This window comes from Phaenicophaeus curvirostris, chromosome 1, assembly GCF_032191515.1.
Source record: "Phaenicophaeus curvirostris isolate KB17595 chromosome 1, BPBGC_Pcur_1.0, whole genome shotgun sequence".
In the NCBI taxonomy this organism is placed as follows: Eukaryota; Metazoa; Chordata; class Aves; order Cuculiformes; family Cuculidae; genus Phaenicophaeus; species Phaenicophaeus curvirostris.
The window spans coordinates 166,838,350-166,861,916 of NC_091392.1; the positions used below are offsets into that span (position 1 = coordinate 166,838,350).

General features: G+C 38.7%; 1 protein-coding gene across 3 annotated transcripts in view; it reads right to left on the reverse strand.

The window, feature by feature from the left end:
- Nucleotides 1–23,567, reverse strand: part of PIBF1 (progesterone immunomodulatory binding factor 1) — a 113,875-nt gene that overhangs the window by 89,571 nt on the left and 737 nt on the right. For all 3 annotated transcript variants that reach the window (XM_069880315.1, XM_069880308.1, XM_069880324.1), the window contains exons 2-7: nt 21,509–21,824; nt 20,592–20,692; nt 18,559–18,757; nt 11,624–11,743; nt 3,997–4,130; nt 1,969–2,077 (exon numbers count right to left, since the gene is read on the reverse strand). In XM_069880315.1, the coding sequence (XP_069736416.1) occupies nt 1,969–2,077; nt 3,997–4,130; nt 11,624–11,743; nt 18,559–18,757; nt 20,592–20,692; nt 21,509–21,760 (915 nt within the window). In that variant the 5' untranslated portion in view covers nt 21,761–21,824. The remainder of the gene's footprint in view (nt 1–1,968; nt 2,078–3,996; nt 4,131–11,623; nt 11,744–18,558; nt 18,758–20,591; nt 20,693–21,508; nt 21,825–23,567) is intronic.

The window sequence follows — 23,567 nt, forward strand, 5'->3', positions numbered from 1 at the left end:
ATAGTACTGCACAGTATTACATGTCAAAAATACTGATATTGACTCTTGGTGCCAATCTGCCATCATACTGGCTACAACATTCTCATAAAAAGAAGTGAAAATTTTAAGGGCATTAATTGGACTATTGCTCCAAAAACAAATGGTAAAACTCCTAGTTCTGAGGCTAAAGTATATCACAATTGTCACGGACAAGGTAATGCTCCAGGCCAGCACCAAGGGCAAAGAGGGTTATGTGTGTCTTGCTTTGACTTTCATTTAGCAGTATTGCCACAGAAGGGTGAATGGAAGCCAAACAGAAACATGAATACATGTGAGTTCCTGTAAGCGCCTTCCCAATCAGTCATCTCTACTACTCCAAGAAGAATATAGTGTTGGATAGAATAGCCTCCTTCTGTTTAAGGCAAACACTGTCAGAGAGCAGCCACGGAGCACGGCATTGATAAAGTGGCTCAACTGCTCATTCCTGATAGCAAACTGCAGTTTTACCACCTTAAATATTTTTGCCGTTTAAGCTCCTGAGGATGTCATATGTCAAGTTCAAAGACTGATAAATTAATAACTTATCAGGAATATGTCCCCTAAAGCTGTAAAAAGACACCACATACATGGTTTAGATAGAATTTACCCTTCCTAAGTCATAAAAGGACTAAAGGTTACTTAAGGGAGATACCAGAGTCAAAGGAATTGAGCAACTAATTAAACAACTGAAAATGTGTACAACCCCCTCTCCCCAATCCTTAGAGACAAGCCATGTTGCCTGCAGCCTGAAGCCATACCCATGCATATGGAAGAAAAGATGACTGGAAACAACTAGCATGGCTTTACCAAGGCCAAACCATCCCTAGCAAACCTGACAAGAAAGTTCACTTTATGGGTGCTGGGGGAACAGCTGTCCATGCCATTTACTTGGGCTTCTGCATGGCTTTCAGCCATGTCCCATAATATCTTTACATAAAAATAAGCAAAATATTAATTGGATGGGCAAATATTAATTGAACAAACTAAACATGAGACAGAAGTGTGTCCTGACAGCAAAGGCGGCCAAGTGCCTACTAGGGTGTATTGGGAACAATGAAGACAGTAAGTTGAAGAAAATTATTATTACCTGTGATCAGTACTTGTGAGACTGTATTTGGTGTGCCATGTCTCATTCCAAGTTCTCCCTAAAGACATACATTAACATTCTAGAGCAAGGGCAGAAGAGCTCTACCAAGGTGGTCATGGACTGTAGCACATGATGTACAAGGGGTCAAAAGAAATGGTTTTTGGTTTTTTTTCATAGATTCACAGAATGGCTCAGATTGGAAGGGAGTAAAGATCACCCAGTTACAAATCCCTGCCATGGGCAGGGACACCTTCCACTGGATGAGGTTGCTCAAAGCCCCATCCAACATGACCTTGAACACGTCCAGCGATGGGGCATCCATGACTTTTCTGGGCAACCTGATCCAGTGCCTCACCATCCTCACAGGAAAACATTTCTTCCTAATTTCTAACCTAAATCTCTCCTCTTTCAGCTTAAAACCGTTACCCCTATGCTATTTTACAGTCTTCAGAAGAGAAATCTGCATGGGGTAAGTGGTATCTTCACCTGCCCAACTGGAACACACTGTTCGAGGTGCATTGTGACAGGACAAGGGGTAACAGAAAAAAACTGCAACAAATCCGATTAGATTTTAGAAAAACTTTTTCAGAAAGAAGGATTGACAAACACTGGAACAGACTGTCCAGAAAGGCTGTGAAGTCTCCATCCTTCAGATATTAAAAACTTGACAAAGCCCTCAACAACCTGACCAAAGATGCCTCTGCACTGCATGGGATGGTTGCACCAGCTGGTCTCCTGAGGACCATACTAAACTAAACTATTGCATAATCCTATAGGTGATCCTGAAAGACTTGACCAGACAAAGAATCAAATTCCTGAGGTGAAGAAATAGACAATTACTGAAATAAGATCTTTACGCTTACCTCTTTTGACAAGTCATTTCTTTCTTTAGCTTGTGCTTTGTGTGACACCTCTAATATTTCATATTTTCTTCTGAGTTCTGACAGTTCATATTCAAATGCATCACGTTCACTGTTAAAATAAAGTAAAACCATTAGATACATAAAGTGTAATGAACAGGATTCCTGTGCATCTGTAATTTCTCAGCCTTCTTTCAGTTCATGATATGGGCTTCTTACAACCAGTCATTCACGTTCCAGCTGCTCACTCATAAGGCAATTAAGGATAAACCTACCTTTTTTTAGTTATTAACACCTGCAACAGTATCTTATTACACAAAAGATTTTTTTGTTTAATTTTCTTTGTTTCAAAAGAATAATCCTAAATAATCCTGAATTCCTATCCAAAATTATTTTATCCTCCTCCTATTATTCTTCTTTAGTGTAACTTTGGGCTATGCTTTTCTTCTCTTAGCAATCTCCAAGTACCCTCATCCATCCTTTTAGCTTTATGCAGCTTTTGATGTTATCTTCCATGGTGTTCTCTCAAATCTCCTGCTGACATTTAAGCTAGATGAAAAGCTAAAGCAAAATCATTCTCATCTCCCCAATCAAACAGAAAGCAATGTATACTTGTTCTCAGTTGCTACTCTCCCTTGTACACAGTCCCTTGATACTAGAGGAGGTTGTAATACTCTTCTCATGATTAAAACACACTTGACACAGCTGCAAAAATTATATTGGTGCCCTGAAAAAAAGTGCTCTCCATATGCACAAAGAAGCAGCTCTATGTCTCCACTCATTCTGGCTCTGTTAGAACAGTGAAATGAATGAGCCAGTATGAGCTTGCAGTTTGGAAAGCAGCTAACCAGTTTTATATTAAGCATAGGATAGCTTTGAAACTGAGATAACTACAAGATTTGACTTAGCATTTTTAAAGGCAGAAACAAACCTGGAACTGATTAACTCCTGCAATGCTCCAAAAATCCTTACGTAGTCATGCCAACTGTGCTCTCCCCTCCCCTTCGTCTCTGCCTACCCAGATGAATACAACCTACTCTCTCAAACACAGTTTTGGGACATTCATTCATGCCTTTTTCAACTCAGGACTATTTTTAACGTACACTGTTAAACACTGGTGCTATTCACATGAAAGTTATTACAATCCACTTAAGATGCAGTTGCACATGGGAAGCAAATCATAGCACCAATTCATCCCATTTGCAAAAAGCTTCCAGTTAGATTCCAAGGTTGTTTTAGTACATACAACTGTGAACAGTTATTCAGAAGACTGCCATTAAGTCATTTGAAGGAGTTCTAAGTCATTTGTGCCTGAGTTCATTCAGTATGAACAGCTAAGGGACTGAAGAGGTGCTTTCTATTCATAATCTCCATTTTTTTAATCCATTCCCCAACAAATGTGCCAAGGGCCATATTTCTCTTACTTGCAAGTGCACTAAAACAGCCATTTGGGAGCTGGACTGTGAAGTACACTCCTGTGAGTATATTTTTCACTATTTTGCCATTGTTATTTACAAGATGGGCATTCAAAGCATTGGCTAGAACTTCCAAATCTGTATTTTAAACAAGAAAAAGACACCGTAACTTCCTGCAGTTAAACTATTAATTCCCAAGGCACCACCCTCTTAATTCACTGTGTAGGCACCACATAGTAGAGCACAGGGCCTTTTTTTGATCATTGCTTTTAACCTAGGAAAAAACAAAAAAGTACTTGTTCTAAAATGCTTGGCATCGACAACTCTGATTTCTTTAGCTGCAATGAGACTGGTAGGCTCTTCTGAAAACACAGTAAATCCCCAAATATAAACTTTTAGGAAGATAACTTGATGCATCAGATTTCAAAATGTTCTTCATTTTACGATTGCGGTATAGTACAGGAGACAATTGAAACATCAGTAGATTGAGGTAAGGAAGAATATCTGTGGCGTGCATTAGCCAAAAAATCAAATTAAAACTCCAGTCAATCAAGGTTGACATTTATCTATTAACATTTGTATGTTAGCAGAACATCTAAGCTACAGAGATACCCACCATTTTACTTTATCATAGTTCTCTCGTCTGTAATCACCTTGTTGAATCATCTGCTTGGTATCAGCCAGTTCCAGTGTTAAGCGCTGGCATCTAACCTCGAGCTCTGATCGATTCTTCCTCTCGTCTTCATAGCTCTAGAAGGTAAAACATTTTGAAATGATCACAGCTACACTGATATTTACTTCAAGCAATGACTGCCTTAAGCTGTGACTACTGAACCAACCATTTAGTCACTGTAAGTTATATGTATTTTGAGTGATGGACATTGTATAGATTTTTAAAATAAACTGAAAGCTACATTTTATATAGGTGTAAGAGGATAGCAATTGTGTCTACCTAGTTTTTAACAACAAGAAAAGTGTAGGACAACAGCATATATGGAGAGGATGTTTCCTAAATAGTTTCCTAGGAGGGATGAACACAAGGATAATACTTCAGGGTATGGATGGAAAGACACAAAGGAAACACTGACCAAATTCACAGGCACCACAAAGTGAAAGATCAACAGAATTCTTTATTGCATAAAATATCTAAATGCCTCCAAGACACAGAAAAGCTCCCTGAGATACTAAATATACTGTAACTTTTCTCTTGTTATAGAAGAAATTTTCATTTTTATTTCACAATATCTAGTAATTTTCACTTGCACTAAATCACACTAGATCACAATTACATAATCGCAACACTGAGAAAGATTTTACGAGGATTTTGGAAGGCGTATCATTAAGAACACGTCATTTAGAGATATGATTATTATTCATCATAAAATACTGGTATACATCGCTTATTTTTATGTTTACCCTTACTATCTGACATACATTAAACAAATTAACACTGTAGAACACTTTCTTCTTAAATCAACTAACACACCAAACTTTACCAAGATGGCATTACCATAACGGTAAAGCCTCTGCCACATGTTTTTAAAGGTGCTGTCTACAAGTGGCATACAGTTTCAAATACGTAACACAGAGGTGCAAGTACCCTGTTATACAGTGCAAACATCACTGATCTTGCAATAGAAAATGGTAGTGAGGGCACTTAACTTTTAAGTGCAAAGGGAAAGATTAAGCTTGGATACAATTCCTTCAGGGATAACCTGTGCAATTCTGCTGCTAATACCATGCTGGAATTCACATACCTTTCACAAGAGTGGGGTATTGCAGCTCCTACAGCATTACACAATCAGTAGCTATCAGAAGTATTAAATGAAATTTATTAACTTCTGGACAAATTCGTCATAAACAGCTCTAAAGCACCCAATAACAATTACGTATCTACAAAATGAGTTCCTTCTAATTTAAGAAAGAGGGTTTATTTTGTTTTGTTTGTTTTTTAAAGATCTACCATAATTTTTGAAGAAATACTAATTCTACTGCATAGATTACCATTTTCTAACACTTAAAAGGTTAGCAAGTTAAAGTTGTATTTTAATCACAGGAAAAAATGTGACAAGGCAAACTAATAAACAGCCTATATGCTAACACACAAAACCCCCTATATGGTACACACATCTCCAGGTAGGCCATAGAAAAGCTTCTGGACTTTTATACATCTTAAAGACATAAAATCAAGCTACCAGTCCTTAACAAGAATAAGCCTTGCTTTGTACATGATAAGTTAATTTAGTTTATAACAAGGTCCATATACCCTGAACTGGTTTAAAGATCTCTGCAATGGAACAGCTTTATCTTTCAATTCAACTTCGAGAGATATCTTCTAAGTCTCAATGAACAGCTTTGCCCTGCTGAAGCAAAAAGGGGGCTTTTGAAGGGGTCAAGATACCGAACATTTTCAAGGATATGAATGAGTTCCCAGAAATGACACCAATACATAGGCATAACTCAGTAAGTCCACAAACCTTAACAAACTAAAGGACAAACATCTCACCACATGCACGCGATTGTGAAGATCCTGCCAACAATGAATGGCTTTTCTTCAGCTTCCTATTAGCTTTTGCTACTGCAAAGAGTAGCAACTCAGACAGATGAGGTGGTTAAAACAAACCAACCTGTCCTGTGCAAGAAGCCTGGGCAAATGTTTCCTAAAGACAACTCTTTGTAACAGAGTTGTCCAAGAGATCCAGTACTAACCAGTAGAGGTGGTTTCTTCAGAGCACGTGAAGAAGTCCCTACCAAGAAGCAGTTCCATTTGGTCTACAAACACTGTCAACAGATGGACGTTTCAAGCAGGAAGATTTTGAACTTGCCTGATCTGCACCATTTAAAAGCCAAACTGTTAGAGAACCTAACAATTTAATGTCAGTCTTCAGTACTATAATATTAAGCTTTACTGTTATCCTCCATCTGGAATGAACAGCAGCTTATAGCAGTCACTGAAATGAACATCTATTTCAATTTCAAGTACAAAAACTGGATGACATTTCTTGAATAATTAGTGACACGTGATACACGGCAGTGTATAGAATAGTTGGGAATAAGAAGATAAATTACAGAAATGCAGGGGAAAAATTAATCAGCCAATCAAGCAGAACTAGCATGACTTCCTCACACAGACTACTTAAAAGCCTGAGGAAGAAAGTGATCCTGCTTTTAAAAAGCTTATTTAAAAGAACTTCATCTTTGAAGGATCCTTTACACAAGCCAGCACTTTCTTTTCATATACTAAGGTACCTAAAGACCCTAGGTAAACTTAAAGCTACTATATCATTGTGATTTGAAAAACAAGTTATTTGGATGAGGTGCTCCTACTTAGTAAAGATAACATTCTGCTTCAATCTGTTTACGCAGTATGCATTCAGAAATTACTGGTCAGTACATTATTTATTTGAATACAACTGCCCAAATGTCATGAAGTTATACATAACTGCACAAGTAACACATCTCATCTAGTATGTCGATATGAAATTGGTAACCTGCCAAGGACTGTATGTGGAGCACTATCTGCCACTTAAAATTATAAACAAAACCACTGAGCTACTTCCAAAACAGGGAAAATTGGTAAGAAAGAAAAGCTTTGGCTTAAGTGCCTCTATTGCAAAATAAAGTGGAGGTGAATAAAAAGCTTTCTGTCTGGATCTCAGCTAATCAGAATCTTCAGTGAAATAGTCTCAGGTGAAAAATATCCCAAAGATCACTACATTAGAGACCAGATTTAAGCCACTTGCTGCTTCTGAACATCAACTAGCAGCCTATGTGAGCCACAGGTACATCAAGAGAAGTCGAAAGACATTAGATAAAAACCAGAACTTTCATAGATATGTAAGTTTTCTTGAGTCTTGGAATGTTAAACTGCTGCCCCAAGCTAACAGTTATTGGTTGAATGTTTTTCTTTGCAGCTTTTTCCCTGAACAACATAAATATTAACATTAATGAGGAAAGAAGGCACACATCTTACCTAAAGATAGAAACCCGTTTGTCCTTTCTAGAGAGAGATGTGAATGTCAAGTAATCAAAGCATGGCCTGAAAGAAATTGGCATCAGGGAGCTGGGGAACAGTTCTAGAGTACAATCTCTAATTAAAGATGTGCAAGCTTCAGAAGAAATCTTAGCAAATGCAGTTCTAGAGTGGCATAAGTAGCCTCAATTTTACAACACTCACATACATCTAGTGCCAACTTCCCCTTTGAGTGCAATGGCTTAGTTCATTCTCTAAAGACTATAGAAATGTTTTTCCTCCAGCTGGAAAACACTATCACACAGGACATTTTTAGGTTTGTCTAGCAAAATCTAAGAGCTACTAATCCTCATTCAGGGACAAGGTCTTCAAAGCAATCTTTGTCCTACACACATCCAGCTTTAGGCAACCATAGCTTTTAGATAACCAACATACCATAAATTTCATGGCAAGTCCTGAAGACAACTTTAGAGAAACAAGCAAACAAAAAAAAAACTATAGAGAGGAAGCCCTGATAAAACTGTATCAAGACCAAATTCCAGGAAAACCTTGCCAAGAAACTTGCAGCCAGAAGAAGAAAGCTATACATCATCTTCTAGAACTACGAAGAAAATCAGAATTTCTTGCTCAGACTCTCTCCCAGCCCTGAAAAACACACGAATAGTCAATTACATCTGTTTGAGGGAAGGTTCTAACTACTTCGGAAAAAACAACTCTGAAAATAGCACAGTAATGTTCAGCATGGGAACACACACACATCAGAAGATAGTTTTGTTTCTGGGAAGCTCCTAGTAACACATCACTATAGCTGGACTTTCTCCTGTCTGTACCTCCAAAGGTGGTGATGCCAACATTATTCGTACCTGAAGTACCGAACACTATCAAAGGAGGACTGAAACAAGACTGTACTACGCATTTCATAACAAATCAGCCAGCACTGCAATACAAGAACATCACTTTTACCATCACCTTCTCCCAGTCCATTGCTGCTGCTTCACTTAAAATCAGAGGAGTTGCACTGGTCTAAATCACAGATGCAACAACAATGTACAGAGACATTACTTAGTGATAGTACTGCAGAACCACTTACACTGACCATTTAAAAAACACCAAGATCTGGTGACCAACATATTCTGACACTAGCTGCGTTTGTCGGATTCTGTTCCACTGCTAGAAATCAGTCTTTACATGCTGTTCTCTCCTACCAGTTGTCAGAAGCAGTGTCTCACTCTACTGGGTCTGTGTTACAGATTCAGAAGGCTTTGATTAAGTGCTAACTCTGAGCAGCTGCAGAGAATCAACAAGAGGACTTTCTAACAAAGTTGTAGAGTTTTAGTAGGCTGAGTAGTAAGACTACCAAGAATTAAATGAGGGCTAACGGAGGCTGATACACACATAGGACATTCTGCCCCTTCTGAATAAATAAACCGTATTTTCATATAACTAGAGTACAAACAGAAATGACAAACATATGAAAGATGTCTTTTGTGCCCTGAAGTTATAAATAAAAGTTTTTCTAATACAAATGAATTAATAAATGGCCTAAAGAATATGTGGATTTGTTAGGTCTTAGAGAATTATTTTCTACAAGGCTACAATGACAATTCTGTTTTTACAGAACCTAGCTTCCTAGGTGGTACAGCTGGATGCTTATCAACTCAGCTGGCTGAGAGGCCACAACATTTGGCCACTGCAGTCACTTTTGTAGCAGATTAGGTATGTTGGCCTCTGAATTTTGTTTGGGTTTTGTTTGGTGGGTTGTGTCCCTCTGAAAAAATAGGAGCATGTAGCAAAATAAGGTTTAGTGGGTTTGTTGATCTGCTTTTACATAACCAATACTCAGCTATATCAGCTCATCAAAATAACTGATATAGCTATTTCTTCTGTTCAGAGAACAGAACCATGCTGCTTTGCTTTCTTACAAAACAGTATGTAAAAGCTCATGAGCAGAGAAAACAAAATAATCTAAGCATCTTATGTTCACACTCCAAACGAGCAGTAAAATTAGAGCTTGTTTCCTCTCACCAAATTAAAGGACTACAGCCATCCTTCCACAAAATAACAGCTGATGTTATGCAATAGTTGTCTTAATAAATTCATTTCAAATTTTAATTTTCCTAGAGTTGACTTAACATATTAGACATTTTCCTTTAAGCTCTTTTAATTCCTTATTGGCTAGGTAAACTTTCCCGAGTCTATACCCAATTCTCTCATATTTTGCATGACTTTATTTCTGCGTGAATATCAACATTTATATAACTTATTCTTTAAAGCTCTCAGTGGTTTTTTTACAAGTATGGAAGAACTGTAGGAAGTGATCTTATGTGAAAGCTGACGATCTTCGGGAATAATTTTCTAACAATTGTAAGCTTATTTTTTTTTGTGACGTTTCAACATCTGGATCTCTTGCCTGGTTGGTTTTTTTTCCTTCTTTAAATGAGGTATTCGCTCTCGCTAATTGTCTCTCATTTTAAGCATGATTATGCAAATGCAGCATAAGCATTCAAAGAAACACCTCAGTTCAACACAGGCATCATCAAAAGCAAAGCACAGCGAACTTCAAACTCTGAAAAATAAATCGGTGGGAAAGGTGGATACTGCCACCATGTGGTATAAAAAGAAGAAAATTCTAAGTTTCTATATTAATGAAAGGTTAATGTACCAAGAAAATTGTTTCTAGCACAACTGTAATTATTATTATCTACTATCCTATTAAATTGCTGGAGCAAAAATTAACACAGATGTCAAGCAAATCTCAGAAGGCTGAAATACTCCTGTAGAATTTTATTAATTCAGAGCACATTAAAAGCACAATGAAGGAAAATGCTTATGTAAATCAAAGTTGACCAGGGATAATAAAACAAATAATAAACAAAATAATGCTGAAGGATATAAATGCATGAATTTTACTGATTATTTTCTCTAATTTATTCAAAAAGAGAAAACAAAATAATACGAGTTTCAGAAGATAAACCTGTATCATTAGTATCTCCTCACACCAGATTATTCTAGAAGTAAATTTTGAGGGAAAAAAAAAAAAAAGTCATAACTAAAGAATAACTTCAGAAGCAGCAAAATGACAGTGGCATTTCAGTCCTAGCTAGCCATGATAAGACATAACCAGGGTAGCTGAAAGTATCTTATCAGAACTCCAGATTTACGGGCAACTAAGCTAAAATATAAACCATTCTAGCTGTATACTTACTCGGAATGCTATATATATATTCATAATTACCCCAAAACCCAGCATATGCCTCATACTGTTTCAACTCCTTTACTCTTTGAAAATAAAACTTCAACATGTTTAGACAATTAGTTTCTCTCCTTCTGGCATTTATACCTTACTTGAAATCAAATGACTTTTTTTAGTATAGAAATTAATAGGAAAATTAAAATATAAAAAGTTGAAAGCATTACAGAGAAACTACAACACCAAAGAATTCTTAAAAAAATCCATTAAAACAAATTTTTAAAACAAAAAGTGATGAAAACTACTGCAAAACACCATCGCCTTCAAAACCATACACTCAATCATCACTGTGTCTTCAACTTCTGGATGGATCTCCTCTCTCACCTTCCCTGCCTTGATCTTTGCCCTCAGAAAGCACATCACTTGTAAGATTCTATCCTGAACAGTCTCATGAGCAAACCTTACAGTGCATCCATAAATACAAAACTAGCTGTTATGCAAGAGCATGTTTGCCCTTTCCCTCCCTCCCCCCAAAGTATTTATACTGAAAAAACACTTCTATATCTGATACATGAATAATGACTAGGAGAATCTGTTTTTCACTATATATATTTTTTTTTTTAAGTTTACATTGGGTATTGGGAAGAAATTTTTTACACTGAGGATGATGAAACTCCGGCACAGGTTGCCCAGAGAGGTGGTAGAAACCCCAGCCCTGGAAACATTCAAGGTCAGGTTGGATGGGGCTCTGAGCAACCTGATCAGGTTGAAGATGTCCATGTGTGCTGCAGGGGATGGGTGGGCTGGATGACCTTTATTATCCCATCCAACCCAAACCCTCCCTGGGGGTGTTCAAGGGCAGGTTGGATGGGGCATTGAGCAGCCTGGGCAGTGGGAAGTGTCCCTGCCCGTGACAACAGGGCAGAGCTGGATGAGTTTTGAGGTCCCTTCCAACCCAAACCGAAGTGCTCAGGGAAATGGTTTAGATGGGAATGGTTGGACTCGATGATCCAAGAGGTCTTTTCCAACCTGGTGATTCTATGATTCTATGATTAATTGAGATAGTTAAGGTGTACAGACCTCTGTCAGACACTTCAGTTGGGATTTGCACCCACTCAGTTCTTCTGTCAGGCTCTCCTTTTTCATCTGTAGATCGCTTAGCTCTTTTCTTAAGGAACGGACTACTTCATAGGATCGGACCTAGAAAAACAATATATATATATTCAAAATTGAGACTAGCAACATTGCAATCATAAAATGATGATCCTCAGAATAAATCAGCTCAATACTCTATAGAAATAATTCAACAAACGAATTCTAGTGCATACTAGGAACCTGGTTAGGCGCAAGAGCTGGGGGAAAATGTTAAAGCAAAGGCAGTGTCTTCTTTAGCCTTTGACAGCAGTTTGTGTTTGGTACTGAATAAACAAAGAGGAATAAAAGTAAAGATTTACATTTCTGTTCAACTGAAGCAGCTTCTGGTCAGGTTGCCAGATTAAAAAATACATTTGCTAAGGGGCACATGGTCCCACCAAATTTATTTGCTAACCTCAAGCCAATATAAATTTTTATGGGGTGTACAGAAATGGAGAGAGATTAGTTTTGTTTTCTGCCAGTTCAATGTGCCGAATCTGCATCAAGAAAAAATGTAAGAGCAAGCACAGGAAGCAGGCACAGCACATAGCCAGGAAGAATGTGACACACCACACACACAAGCTTTCAAGCAGGAGCATGTTGCTATATAGCTGTAGCTGCACCATGCAATTAAGCCTCTAAAAGATTCTACTCTGCTAAATTAGCACTGAAAAAAAACCTTGTAAAAGGATTTTTAAATATATATATAAAAACAGGTGATCTTGAGTGCTATCATACAGCACATGCAAGAGAACCGGGTGATCAGGCCCACTCAACATGGGCTCATGAAAGGCAGGTCCTGCCGAACTAATCTGATCGCCTTCTATGATGAGGTGACCCCCTAGTGGATGAGGGAAGGCTGCGGATGTGGTCTTCTTGGAGTTCAGTAAAGCCTTTGACACAGTTTCTCACAGCATTCTGCTTAGCAAACTGTCAGCCTCTGGCCTGGACAGGCGCACACTCTCCTGGGTGGAAAACTCTTTGGACGGCCAGGCCCAAAGAGTGGCGATAAATGGAGTTAACTCCAGCTGGAGGCCAGTGACAAGTGGGGTTCCCCAGGGCTCAGTGCTGGGTCCAGCCCTGTTCAATGTCTTTATCAATGACCTGGATGAAGGCATCGAGTGCACCCTTAGCAAGTTTGCGGACAACACTAAGCTGGGTGGAAGTGTCGATCTGCTGGAGGGTCGGGAGGGTCTGCAAAGGGATCTGAACAGGCTGGACCGCTGGGCAGAGTCCAATGGCATGAGGTTTAACAAGGCCAAATGCCGGGTCCTGCACTTGGGGCACAACAACCCTGTGCAGTGCTACAGACTAGGAGAAGACTGTCTAGAAAGCTGCCTGGAGGAGAGGGACCTGGGGGTGTTGGTTGACAGCGACTGAACATGAGCCAGCAGTGTGCCCAGGTGGCCAAGAAGGCCAAGGGCATCTTGGCTTGTATCAGAAACAGCGTGACCAGGAGGTCTGGGGAGGTTATTTTGCCTCTGTACTTGGCACTGGTGAGACCGCTCCTCAAATACTGTGTTCAGTTCTAGGCCACTCGCTACAAGAAGGATATTGAGGGCTCTGGAGCGAGTCCAGAGAAGAGCAACAAAGCTGGTGAAGGGGCTGGAGAACAAGCCTTGGGAGAAGCGGCTGAGGGAACCGGTGTTGTTTAGCCTTGAGAAGAGGAGGCTGAGGGGAGATGTTATTGCTGTCTACAACTACCTGAAAGGACGTTGTAGAGAAGAGGGTGCTGGCCTCTTCTCCCAAGTGACAGGGGACAGAACACAGGGCAATGGCCTCAAGCTGCACCAGGGGAGGTTCAGACTGCATATCAGGAAAACATTTGTCACAGAAAGGGTCATTGGGCACTGGAACAGGCTGCCCAGGGAGGAGGTAGAGTCACCATCCCTGGATGTGTTTAAAAGAAGGGTAGACAAGGTGCTTAGGGACATGGTTTAGTGGTAGATAGGAGCGGTTGGACTCGATTATCCAAGAAGTCTTTTCCAACCTGGCAATTCTATGGATCTAAATATATAAGAATATATATATAAAACAAAAAAAAATTATAAAAGGTACTCCTCTCTCTTCTCCTGCACCGCCATAGCATAGTCTCAGACAAGTAAGTCTCAGATTCATAAATATTTTCCAGAATATTTCTACTGAACAAGAAAAAAATGCTAGAAAACAGAGCAGTAAAACCACAGAGTAGTGAAAAAGAAAGAGACAAAACAAAGAAGAGATTTTTTTAATATACACCTATACACCCCCACACCTCTACACAGAGGTTATTATTCCCACGTTAACTTGATAACTTAGAATGTTTGGTTTGGGGGATGAAAAGAAAAGAGAAAGGAATAGATAATTAAGCACTATTTACAAGCAAAAGCTTCTCCATAACCCCCATTAATAATGCTTTGTTTGATGTGCGATTAAAGAAATACAAGCAAAGAAGCACAGGTACAGTAAGCATTCAACAGCAAGTTGTGATACGCTTCCATGCACAAGGAAGACAGGTTTCTGTTTTGCTACCTGTAAAAAGCAGAATACAAAGAAAAGTTCCAGGTATATTCCATATAATTGACAGCATACAATCCTATAAAAACACAGAAGCCATGGGAATTCACTATGTAAACAAAGGTATAGTTTGCTTTATGCAATACAGTAAGCATGCAACGTGACTGGAACAGAAGCAGTAAGGCAGAAAAGTGAAACCTTCTGAAAAGTGAAATTTTCTAAGAAGTGGTGGGTTTTTTGGTTAAGTTTTTCCAAATACTGTGCTTGTTGAAAGCTGCAGTTGTTTGAATTTGTTGCACTTAATAAGAGAGCTCACTTTTCATCCCTACTTTTAGAAGTAAAGCAAACATAAGCTAAAATAGGACTTAAGCTATAACAGGAAGTATGCTATAAATTTAAAGTTAGGTTTTTTATTTAAAAAAAAGCAAACTTTCCCTAAATATAGTTGCTGTTTTATTTTTTCTTAAGAAGGTAACACGGGATTCTCAATTTGTTATGCCTAAGTTTACGCATATAGAAACAAAATGAAGGATAGTTTTTAAGACTACAGTCGAATTAAACCCAAAATAATGTACAATAATTTTTTGTTCATGTTCTGAAACTTCCAAATGACAAACTGAACTACCATAGGCTGCACTTAAAACTATAAATTGTCTTTCTTCTCTGGGAAATGAACTAACTGCATGCTACTGCCTTAGTAATGAAGCAGTGAACCATTTCCTTCTCGCAGTATTCTATTCCTTCAATATTTAGGGAGTTTTTTCATGCCCATCTAATTGCTTCTAATGGGCTTGCATGAAATCAAAAAGTGAAGTTAGTTTTGTGGGTTCTTTCTAACACCCGAGCTACATGCAGGCTTCAGCTATTTCCTTAGGGGAAAAAAGAAAAACCCTTTAGAAATGTGCGTGCAAAGCAGTGAATCCAATTTTAGTCTTTTAACTATAGCTTCCACTGTACTGTTTTTGTCTCTCTGGATTTTTTAAGAACTTGTCTTATTACATCTGAAACCGAGCAACTGAATTTCAATCAAATCCTCTTTTATTTTTCCCAAAAAAAGAATGATTACAAAATGTTTTATTTCTTCTTAATAATAACCTTGATTGTCACTAGTTGGTAACCATTTAAAGCATTGTGCATTTCTTTTAAAGCACACTGAGCTTTCCTCTTAAGTTCTTGTATTTTGCTGTGATTCTTCTAGGAAACCTAACTTATGGCATAATGCCATATTTACTTCCCAAACCACAACAACCCTAAACCAGTTTACCCAATATCAAACAAAGACGACACAGCATACAGGTATAAACGTATCTGCACAGCTTTCCCAAGAAAAGGTCAACCCATGGTAATAAGAAAGAGCAAATGAATGCAGGACACGAGAGGAAGGTTGTAACAGAAGTTCAATTTAATATTATTTAGCTTGTTTGATGGCCAATAAACGTTCATGCAGCTAAGCAGTCAAAGCACACATTGCCTTGTGCCAAGCCAACACAGGAGAAACAAAGATTACTGTAATAGGATAACAGAAAAACCTGTGTATGTTAAAACCAGCAAATCTATATTGATGTGCTGTAAAGCAAATGTTACCACTTTGTAGGCAATTTTTTAAAAACTCCTCGCATGTGCCCATAACTCTAGTTTTTCATATAAAGTGAAGCTAAAAACGGGTGGGTGCAGAGTATAAGGAAGTTGGCTTCTGTTAAATGGAGTTATCTGAAAATATTTGCAACAGTTAACTAACTTCTTAAACCAAAAACAACTGATGCAACTGAAATACACAACAATTAAAAATGGATCAAACAGAATCCACAGATATCACAGATATCACTTTCACAACTTGCTGAAAAATTTTACAGGAGAGTACACAAGAGGCACACTTAACCGAACAAATTGAGTGATTCAGCTGCCCAGCCTCAGTTCTCAGTTAAACTACCTGAAGTGCTTTAAAATTTTGCACATACTATTCCTTAAAAAAAAAAAAAATTCTCATAAACAGTTTAAAAACCCTCTAACTTCTTACATGCAAGTTCAACACAAAAAAGCATGATTTTAAGAGAAAGATGCTTAAAAAAAACATCACTTTTCTTTTGTCATCACCATGAAATACTGCCTGATCTTTACTCTAACGTGTCACTATTGCACCCCTTTGTGGAAGAACAGTGAAAAACATCTCACATTTATTTCTAGTATTTTAAACTTGCAATATCTCTCTACACAAAATCTGCATCTAAGCATTTCCTGCTGTTTGTCCAGTATATCAAGTTTCAAATAAATTGTAAGGATTATATGTACATGTACTTCTACTGTGGAGAATCCTATGACAGTATTTAATAACTGATAAATCAAAAAAAAAAAACCCAAAGAAAACCAGTCTGGAAATTCTTGTTCTAAGCAGAACTCTTTCTCACCAAGAAGAATTTTACCTTATTATCAGTAGGCTATAGTATTAGTCTGCACATAAGTCTGGATTTTATCTGCCTGAGAAATGCACAATTCCCCTTAGGTAAGCAAAGCAGAAAACAGCATCAGAAAAATTAAATTTTCCTTCAGCCTTTTCCTAGCCCTCAGAAGCCAAATGGATGCATAAACAGGATATGCAAAACAGTTCTGTAGCCTCCCAGCAGCTGTATCATCTGAATAACTCAAAGAAATTATAAACACACAAGAGCCCCTTTCCACTCACAAATACAACCTAAACACTCTAATTGTGCTGTGACAGCTTCACTTGAAGCAACTTGCAAGAAAACTAACTCCTGGTTTCTGTCCTGCCTTCCTGCACAGACTTTTGTACTGACTGTCAGTCAATTCCTGAAGTCCTGGAGCTTCCTGCACACCAATTTTTAGCAAACTGACATGGATTTCAGTTTGTGTTAAAAATCTGCTTTGTCAACCATGGTGGTGCAGGAATCAACACAAAACCCTTGGGTACTTCTGTAGAAGGCAGTGGGTACACTAGACAGCGAGAGGGTAATAATGTAACAGGCACCAAAGCTCAGTGTTCTTGCTGACCATTCAGAGCCTTAAGATTTTCTCAGTGCTTCCTAAAGTCCAAGTTTTGAAAAGATGTTCCCAAGAACATCCTTCAGGAAAGAATGGCAAATTTTACATTTCTGTAAATATCTAGAGCACAGTATACTGTAATTTTCATCCATCAAGAGAACTCATTCACACAGCTTGCATTCCTCAACAAATGCATTAAGTTTTAAACATTATATTATTTAGAGCTTCCTTAATAACTAACTCTGTAGAGAAGTACGCTAATAATTTTGTGAATTAATGTTTATGTATCTAAATCCTTTTTATTCTCAGAAGTGAGCTCAGAAGAATGCTCTGAAAATATCCCACAGATTACAAAGGCATTGCCTTTTTATTGCAAGCAGAGTACTCCCCTGTCCCTCCATCTACCTATAAGCCACAATTAAACTTGCAAAACTCATTTTCTTGATTTAGAAGTATACTTTACAGTACACTTTTAAAAGGGCCAGATGGAAAGCATAAGGGGAAGCTAAGATGCGTTTGCAAGAGCCATCTGAACTTTGTGGTTTGGCAAGCTGTGTTTCAAATTCCTATTTTCAGCCTGCTATATTTTATATCATCACCAATCATCCCCCCTTTACTAGAACCCAGTCACAACAAGCAGATCCAGAAGAACACATGCCTCTGAAGGTCCTCCATTTCTAGTTGGAGAAGAGTAAGAATCATATGAGTATAGATCAGCTTCTACTATATGTACATTCCTTTAATTCTAAACAAAAGCAATTTACAGTTTGTGGTGGGTTGACCCTGGTCAGCAGCCAAGCACCCATATGGCTGCTCACTCACTTGATACTTCCAGCAGGAGCAGGACAGAGGAGAAATCAGGAAGAACAAAAGCAAAACTCTGATGCTGAGTTTTCTTATCCAGGAAGGAAATGAATGAAGAGAAGGAAAGAGAGTAATTAAAAAAAGACCAAAAAAGTTGTGCAAAGAATCACTCACCACCTCCCACAAGCAGACAGGTCCCCAGCCAGTCTCTGAGCAACAACCACCTTGGAAGCCACATGCCCACACCTCCTGTTTCATCCTCTACCTCTGGTTTACATTGCCAAGCACGAGATTAGATGGTATGCAATATTCTTATGGCCATTTTGGGTCAGCTGTCCAGCTGTGTCCCCTCTCAATCTCATGACCACCCTCAACCTGCTCACTGGGGACAGGGGGAAGCAGAGTAGGGAAAAAAAGAATGCGTTGATGCAGTGCAAGCACTGCTTAGCAAGAACAAACACTGGTGTGCTACCAACACAAATCCAAAGCACAGCAAGATTCAGGCTGCTATGAAGCAAGTTAACTCCATCCCAACTAAACCCAGGACACAGCTGTATTAAACCAATACAAAACACAGTACTCACAGAAACATATTCAGGGATAGAAAGCTGATCTTCAGGAAGAGACTTTAGCTTCTCATAGCAATCATCTGTTAATTCCAAATCTCGTAAGCTATGACGGATATCTCCAGCCTTCTCCCTTAACTGATGATTCGTTTCCTCCAGTTGCTTCTGTCTCAGTAAAATAGTTTCCATTTCTTGTTTCATTAGTGCCTGATGTTTTCTTTAAGATCGATTTGAAAACAGAAGATGTTAAATAGGGAGCAATACAAGTGACAGACCTCCACAATACCCTCGCAAGGGAGAGTGTTATGATTATTTTGCAGAGGGAAAAATTAACAGATGAGGTAATTAGCACAAGAGTGTATGCCACCATGTTTACACAGTCATATCAGACAAAGGACACACAAAAAGCCAGGTACTTCATAGTCACTGACAAGACAAAGCTGAACCTGACAAGTAACAATTTATCTCCATATATGCTGACTTAAATTTATTAATTAGCCTTAAATAAAAGGTTAAAAACATAAAAAAGGCAGAATATATTTCCACACAAAACCCAAGGAATTACTGAACCACCAGATAAAGCAATAGTAACTGGAATTAGTGTCATGTCAAGTTTCAGCATATATGCACCACGCTTATGGCCCATTGTGGCCACACAATCTTTCATTTCCTACCCAACATACAAAGTTGGGGTCCTTTAAAAACAAACAAACAAACAAACAAACATCACTAGACTTAAACAAACTTACTTCCAGCCTTAAAATATTATCATTACTATTATCACCAGTGATAAGGTACTATAGGCAAGAGAAACTGCATGCCACTTAAAGATGTTTCAAAGTGTTTTCTTTATTAAACCTAAATCAAAGGTGACTGACCTAGTTTTTTGAAGGCTTTAGCCCCCAAAACCATATTCAAATTACATCACTCTTCAAACTGCAATAAATTCCTACATTATTTTAAAAGTAATATTAAAATACTAGCTCTGCTAGTACTACAAGCAATGTCTGGCCCATTTGTTTCAAAAAGCAAAAGAAAATCCCAGATCAACAAAGCAGTCCCACAAGGACATATTCTGCACGTAGTGTACCATTCCATTAAACAAAGATGAAAAGTTAGGTTACACACAGACAAGAAAAAGGAGACAAGAAAGGAGAGTAGTTCAGGCTTTTTATGCCCATTAATAACATTTTGTACATTAGCACTTTCAGGCTGAGCACTCCTCAGATAACTCAAGTATGGCCAACACAAAAATATTCAACCCTGGTGCAAGTAAGCGTATGGAACGAGAGACATTCTCCTGAGAGTCAGCTGCTCTTAGCCAAAAGACTTTGTTCTAATCTCAGGTTGGGCTTAACATCCCTAAATCTGTTCCAGGCTTACTACAGAATACGACTTTGAGTTAGTCATATCCTGCTAGCTGGTATATCCTCTACTGTGAGATGAGAATATTAGGATAGTGAAAGAAAAGCATTATTTCTTAGGGGTGTTAAAACATTTAATTGACAAAGTAATTTGGAGAAGCCTTACTAGACAGTCTATTTTCAGCTGTAGGTTAATTCAAAATGTTTCAGAAATGCAGGGACCAATGTAACTTTGCATCATCAACTGAATGCATTTCTGACCAATAAGCAACCCTAACTGGATGTCCTAAATGTTATCCCTTTACCTTTCCCAAGTCATCCAGGCTCCAGAGTTATTAAAAATTCACTTTAAATTGATGGAAAGTCTGTGTACTCTACCTACTCTTTTTGTTCTTTACTGGTTTAAAGAACATTCTTACTCCAAGTTCCTACTGAATTTTGAATCCAGGTAACAATAAAACCAAACACACAAACTTTAGCAAGCAAGAACTTATTTATAATTTACTTCTGTGTAAATCAAATACATAGATTCCATTTTTAGAATGGATGTACTAATATAACCCAGAAAAGAAATCTTACTCCTGTAAATCATAATCATCACTTTCCATGAACTGCCCTTTAATCAATTTGAATTCATATCAATAAGTTATTAAAAATGAAGCTTTTTTAATTTTACTTCGATCTTACCTAGCATCTTCTTGCTGTAATGCCAGCTGACTATCCAGCCGTAAAGACAACAGCTGCTTTTGATGGACTGCATCATTAAGCTTCTCTTCTAGCTCTTCAATCTAAATATAAAGAATATAAATACAAAGTGAAGGAAAGAAGTTATCTCGGTAATTTTTAAAACATAATTGACAAAGAGAACAACTTCAAAGAAAAAAGTGGAGAGCCCAATGCACTGACAAGTACAATAATGATTGTCTAACAAGACCTCTAAATACATTGAGGCTTCATAAAATACAATACGGGTTTTACCCTAGTGAACTATAAAAAAGACCTATTCCTACAATTCATCTTTTTCAGCCAAATAGGTACTTGTCAAGCTGGTTTCAAACTAGGCTTAAACTCAGAGAAGCAAGTCACTGAAAGCCACAATTAGTACTATGTAAGTTGTAAATATTGACTGCACACAAAAGTGGCAAAGCTTTTACACTTTTCTGAGTTCCACGCTATATTACTGGAAACTGTACACAACAAACTGTCCTAGTATTAGCATGTTGGTATATTCTAGCCACATCTTCATTAATATAATAGATCTTTGAAGAGCATTCATATGACTTTCCTGTATTCCACGTTCAGATTAGAAGTGACAAAATTATTAATAATTTTTTAAGGAATACCAGTCTTTTCCTTTTGGTTTTATAAAAGGAAAGCTTATTTGATCCCCCTCATCCACATGTAAGTATAACATGGTGGACAAGTCATCCAAGGTTTACATATGTTGGTTTCCTCCTTTTTCTCATTTCAAAAAAAGCAAACCAAAAGTAATTAGGCTTCCAGTATACAATGCATAGAAATTCTTTTCAGAATGGAAGGTTCTACCATATTCTAAAAGCAACAGAAATAAAAGACTGTATCACAAAAGAAGCAACATTTCTTACCTTGGTCAAATACTCTACTTTCAAGTTGTCAATCATCAAGTTTTTCTGAGATAATTCTATTTTAAGCAGCTGAAGATTATGCAGCAACTCCTTCCGTTCAATCAGCTGCTTAGTGATTTTAACAGTACCCTCTCTTTCTTCAGAAGAAGAAACATCGTCAGTTGGTACTGTGGTTTCTAAGCTAATATCTTCAGACTCCAAAGAGCTAGAAACGTTTACTTTCTTGACTTCTTTAGAGCTTTTATGTGACATTTTCTTACACTATTTGCAAAGCTTTTTGAAGTTACACTTTGAGATCATCCCTCTGAAGAATCAACTGCAAAAATCAAAACAATTAAGTGAAAGGTGTTATGGCATCACAAAAAATTAGCCAGTCAGTTGACCACACCATTAAGCAATTCCTCTCAGCTCACTATTACATTTTATTGTTCACCTGGGAACAACATTTTAGAAAGCTCTGAAAAGGACAGCTGCCCAAGAACTCTCTTCTTAAATAATCATTAACAAGAGTTTTGACTGCAACAAGCTAAATACTGGGGTGAATTGAGCTTACTAGTAACGTGTTACAGCCAAAGCAAGATGCGCATCTGCCACTTGTCATCAGATGAACATCATTCATCATGCATTCTGAGACCCATGACACCTACAGAGTCAGTGCACGTCCTATAAGGACCATAACAAGACTAGCTAGAGAAACTGGTTAAGGAATACTTTGATGCCCATCACTGTCTTATCTGGAGAAGTAACTCCATTGTTTTTACAAGGCCATCTTGCTAGTTCTTAACAAAAACTTAATAAAAGGAAGAGACAGAGGGCTAAAGCACCTCCCATGAGAGGAGAGCCTGAGAGAATTGGGCTTGTTCAGCCTGGAGAAGAGAAGGCTCCAGGGATACCTTAGAGCAGCCTTTCAGTAGTTAAAGGGGGCCTATAGGAAAGATGGGTGAGACTCCTCTTTATCAGAGAGTGCAGGCATGGGGGGGGTGGTTTTAAAGAAAAAGAGGGGAGATTTATATCAGATATTAAGATTTTTTTTTCTTAGAAGGTGGTGAGGCGCTGGTACAGGTTGCCCAGAGAAGTCATGAATGCCCCATCCCTGGAGATGTTCAAGGCCAGGTTGGATGAGACTTTGCGCAGCCTGATCCAGTGGAAGATGTCCCTGCCCATGAGAGGAGGGCTTGGAACTGTATGGTCTTTAAGGTCCCTTCCAATCCAAACCATTCCACAATTCTCCGATTCTTTCCAAAAGTGAGTTATTTAACAGTCACACACACTTGTACAACCGCTTGGTGCCAAGTAACAGCCCACAGCTATTACTGAAGAGATGCATACCCTAACACTTGCTATTCAAGGTCCTGTAGGATAAGGGGATGCCATGGCTAGAGCCCTCACCAGCCGAGCTGCCCTGCACCAAGGGCCCCAGCTCTTCCCAGTGGGATGCCCAGTTCTTGGGCACCTCTCCTCCCATGGGGATGCCCAACACCTCCACAGAGCAGCATCCTGGCCCCTTCCCCATGGTGGGGGCAGCTCAGTGGAGCAGATGCTCTTTCACCCACCAGCTGCCCAGCCTTGCGGGCACCTTGCCCACCCCCACACATGCTGAGCACTGTTCCAGTGCCCTGTGCCAGTCCCTGGTCATGGAATTATAGAATGGGTTGAGTTGGAAGGGACCATAAATATCATAAAGATCCACATCGCCCCCTGCCATGGACACCTTTCCCTGAATCAGGTTGCTCAAAGACTCATCCAACCCGGCCCTGAACATGTGCGCTTGCAACCCAGATGGCCAGTTGTATCCTGGGCTCCATCAAAAGAAGCGTGGCCAGCAGGTCGAGGGAGGTGATTCTGCCCCTCTACTCCTCTCTTGTGCGACCTCATCTGGAGTATTGTGTCCAGTTCTGGAATCTTCAACATAAGAAGGACATGGAGCTGTTGGAACGGGTCCAGAGGAGGGCTACAAGGATGCTTAGAGGGCTGAAGCACCTCTGCTATGAGGGCAGGCTGAGAGAGTTGGGCTTGTTCAGCCTGGAGAAGGCTCCGAGGAGATTTTATAGCAACCTTC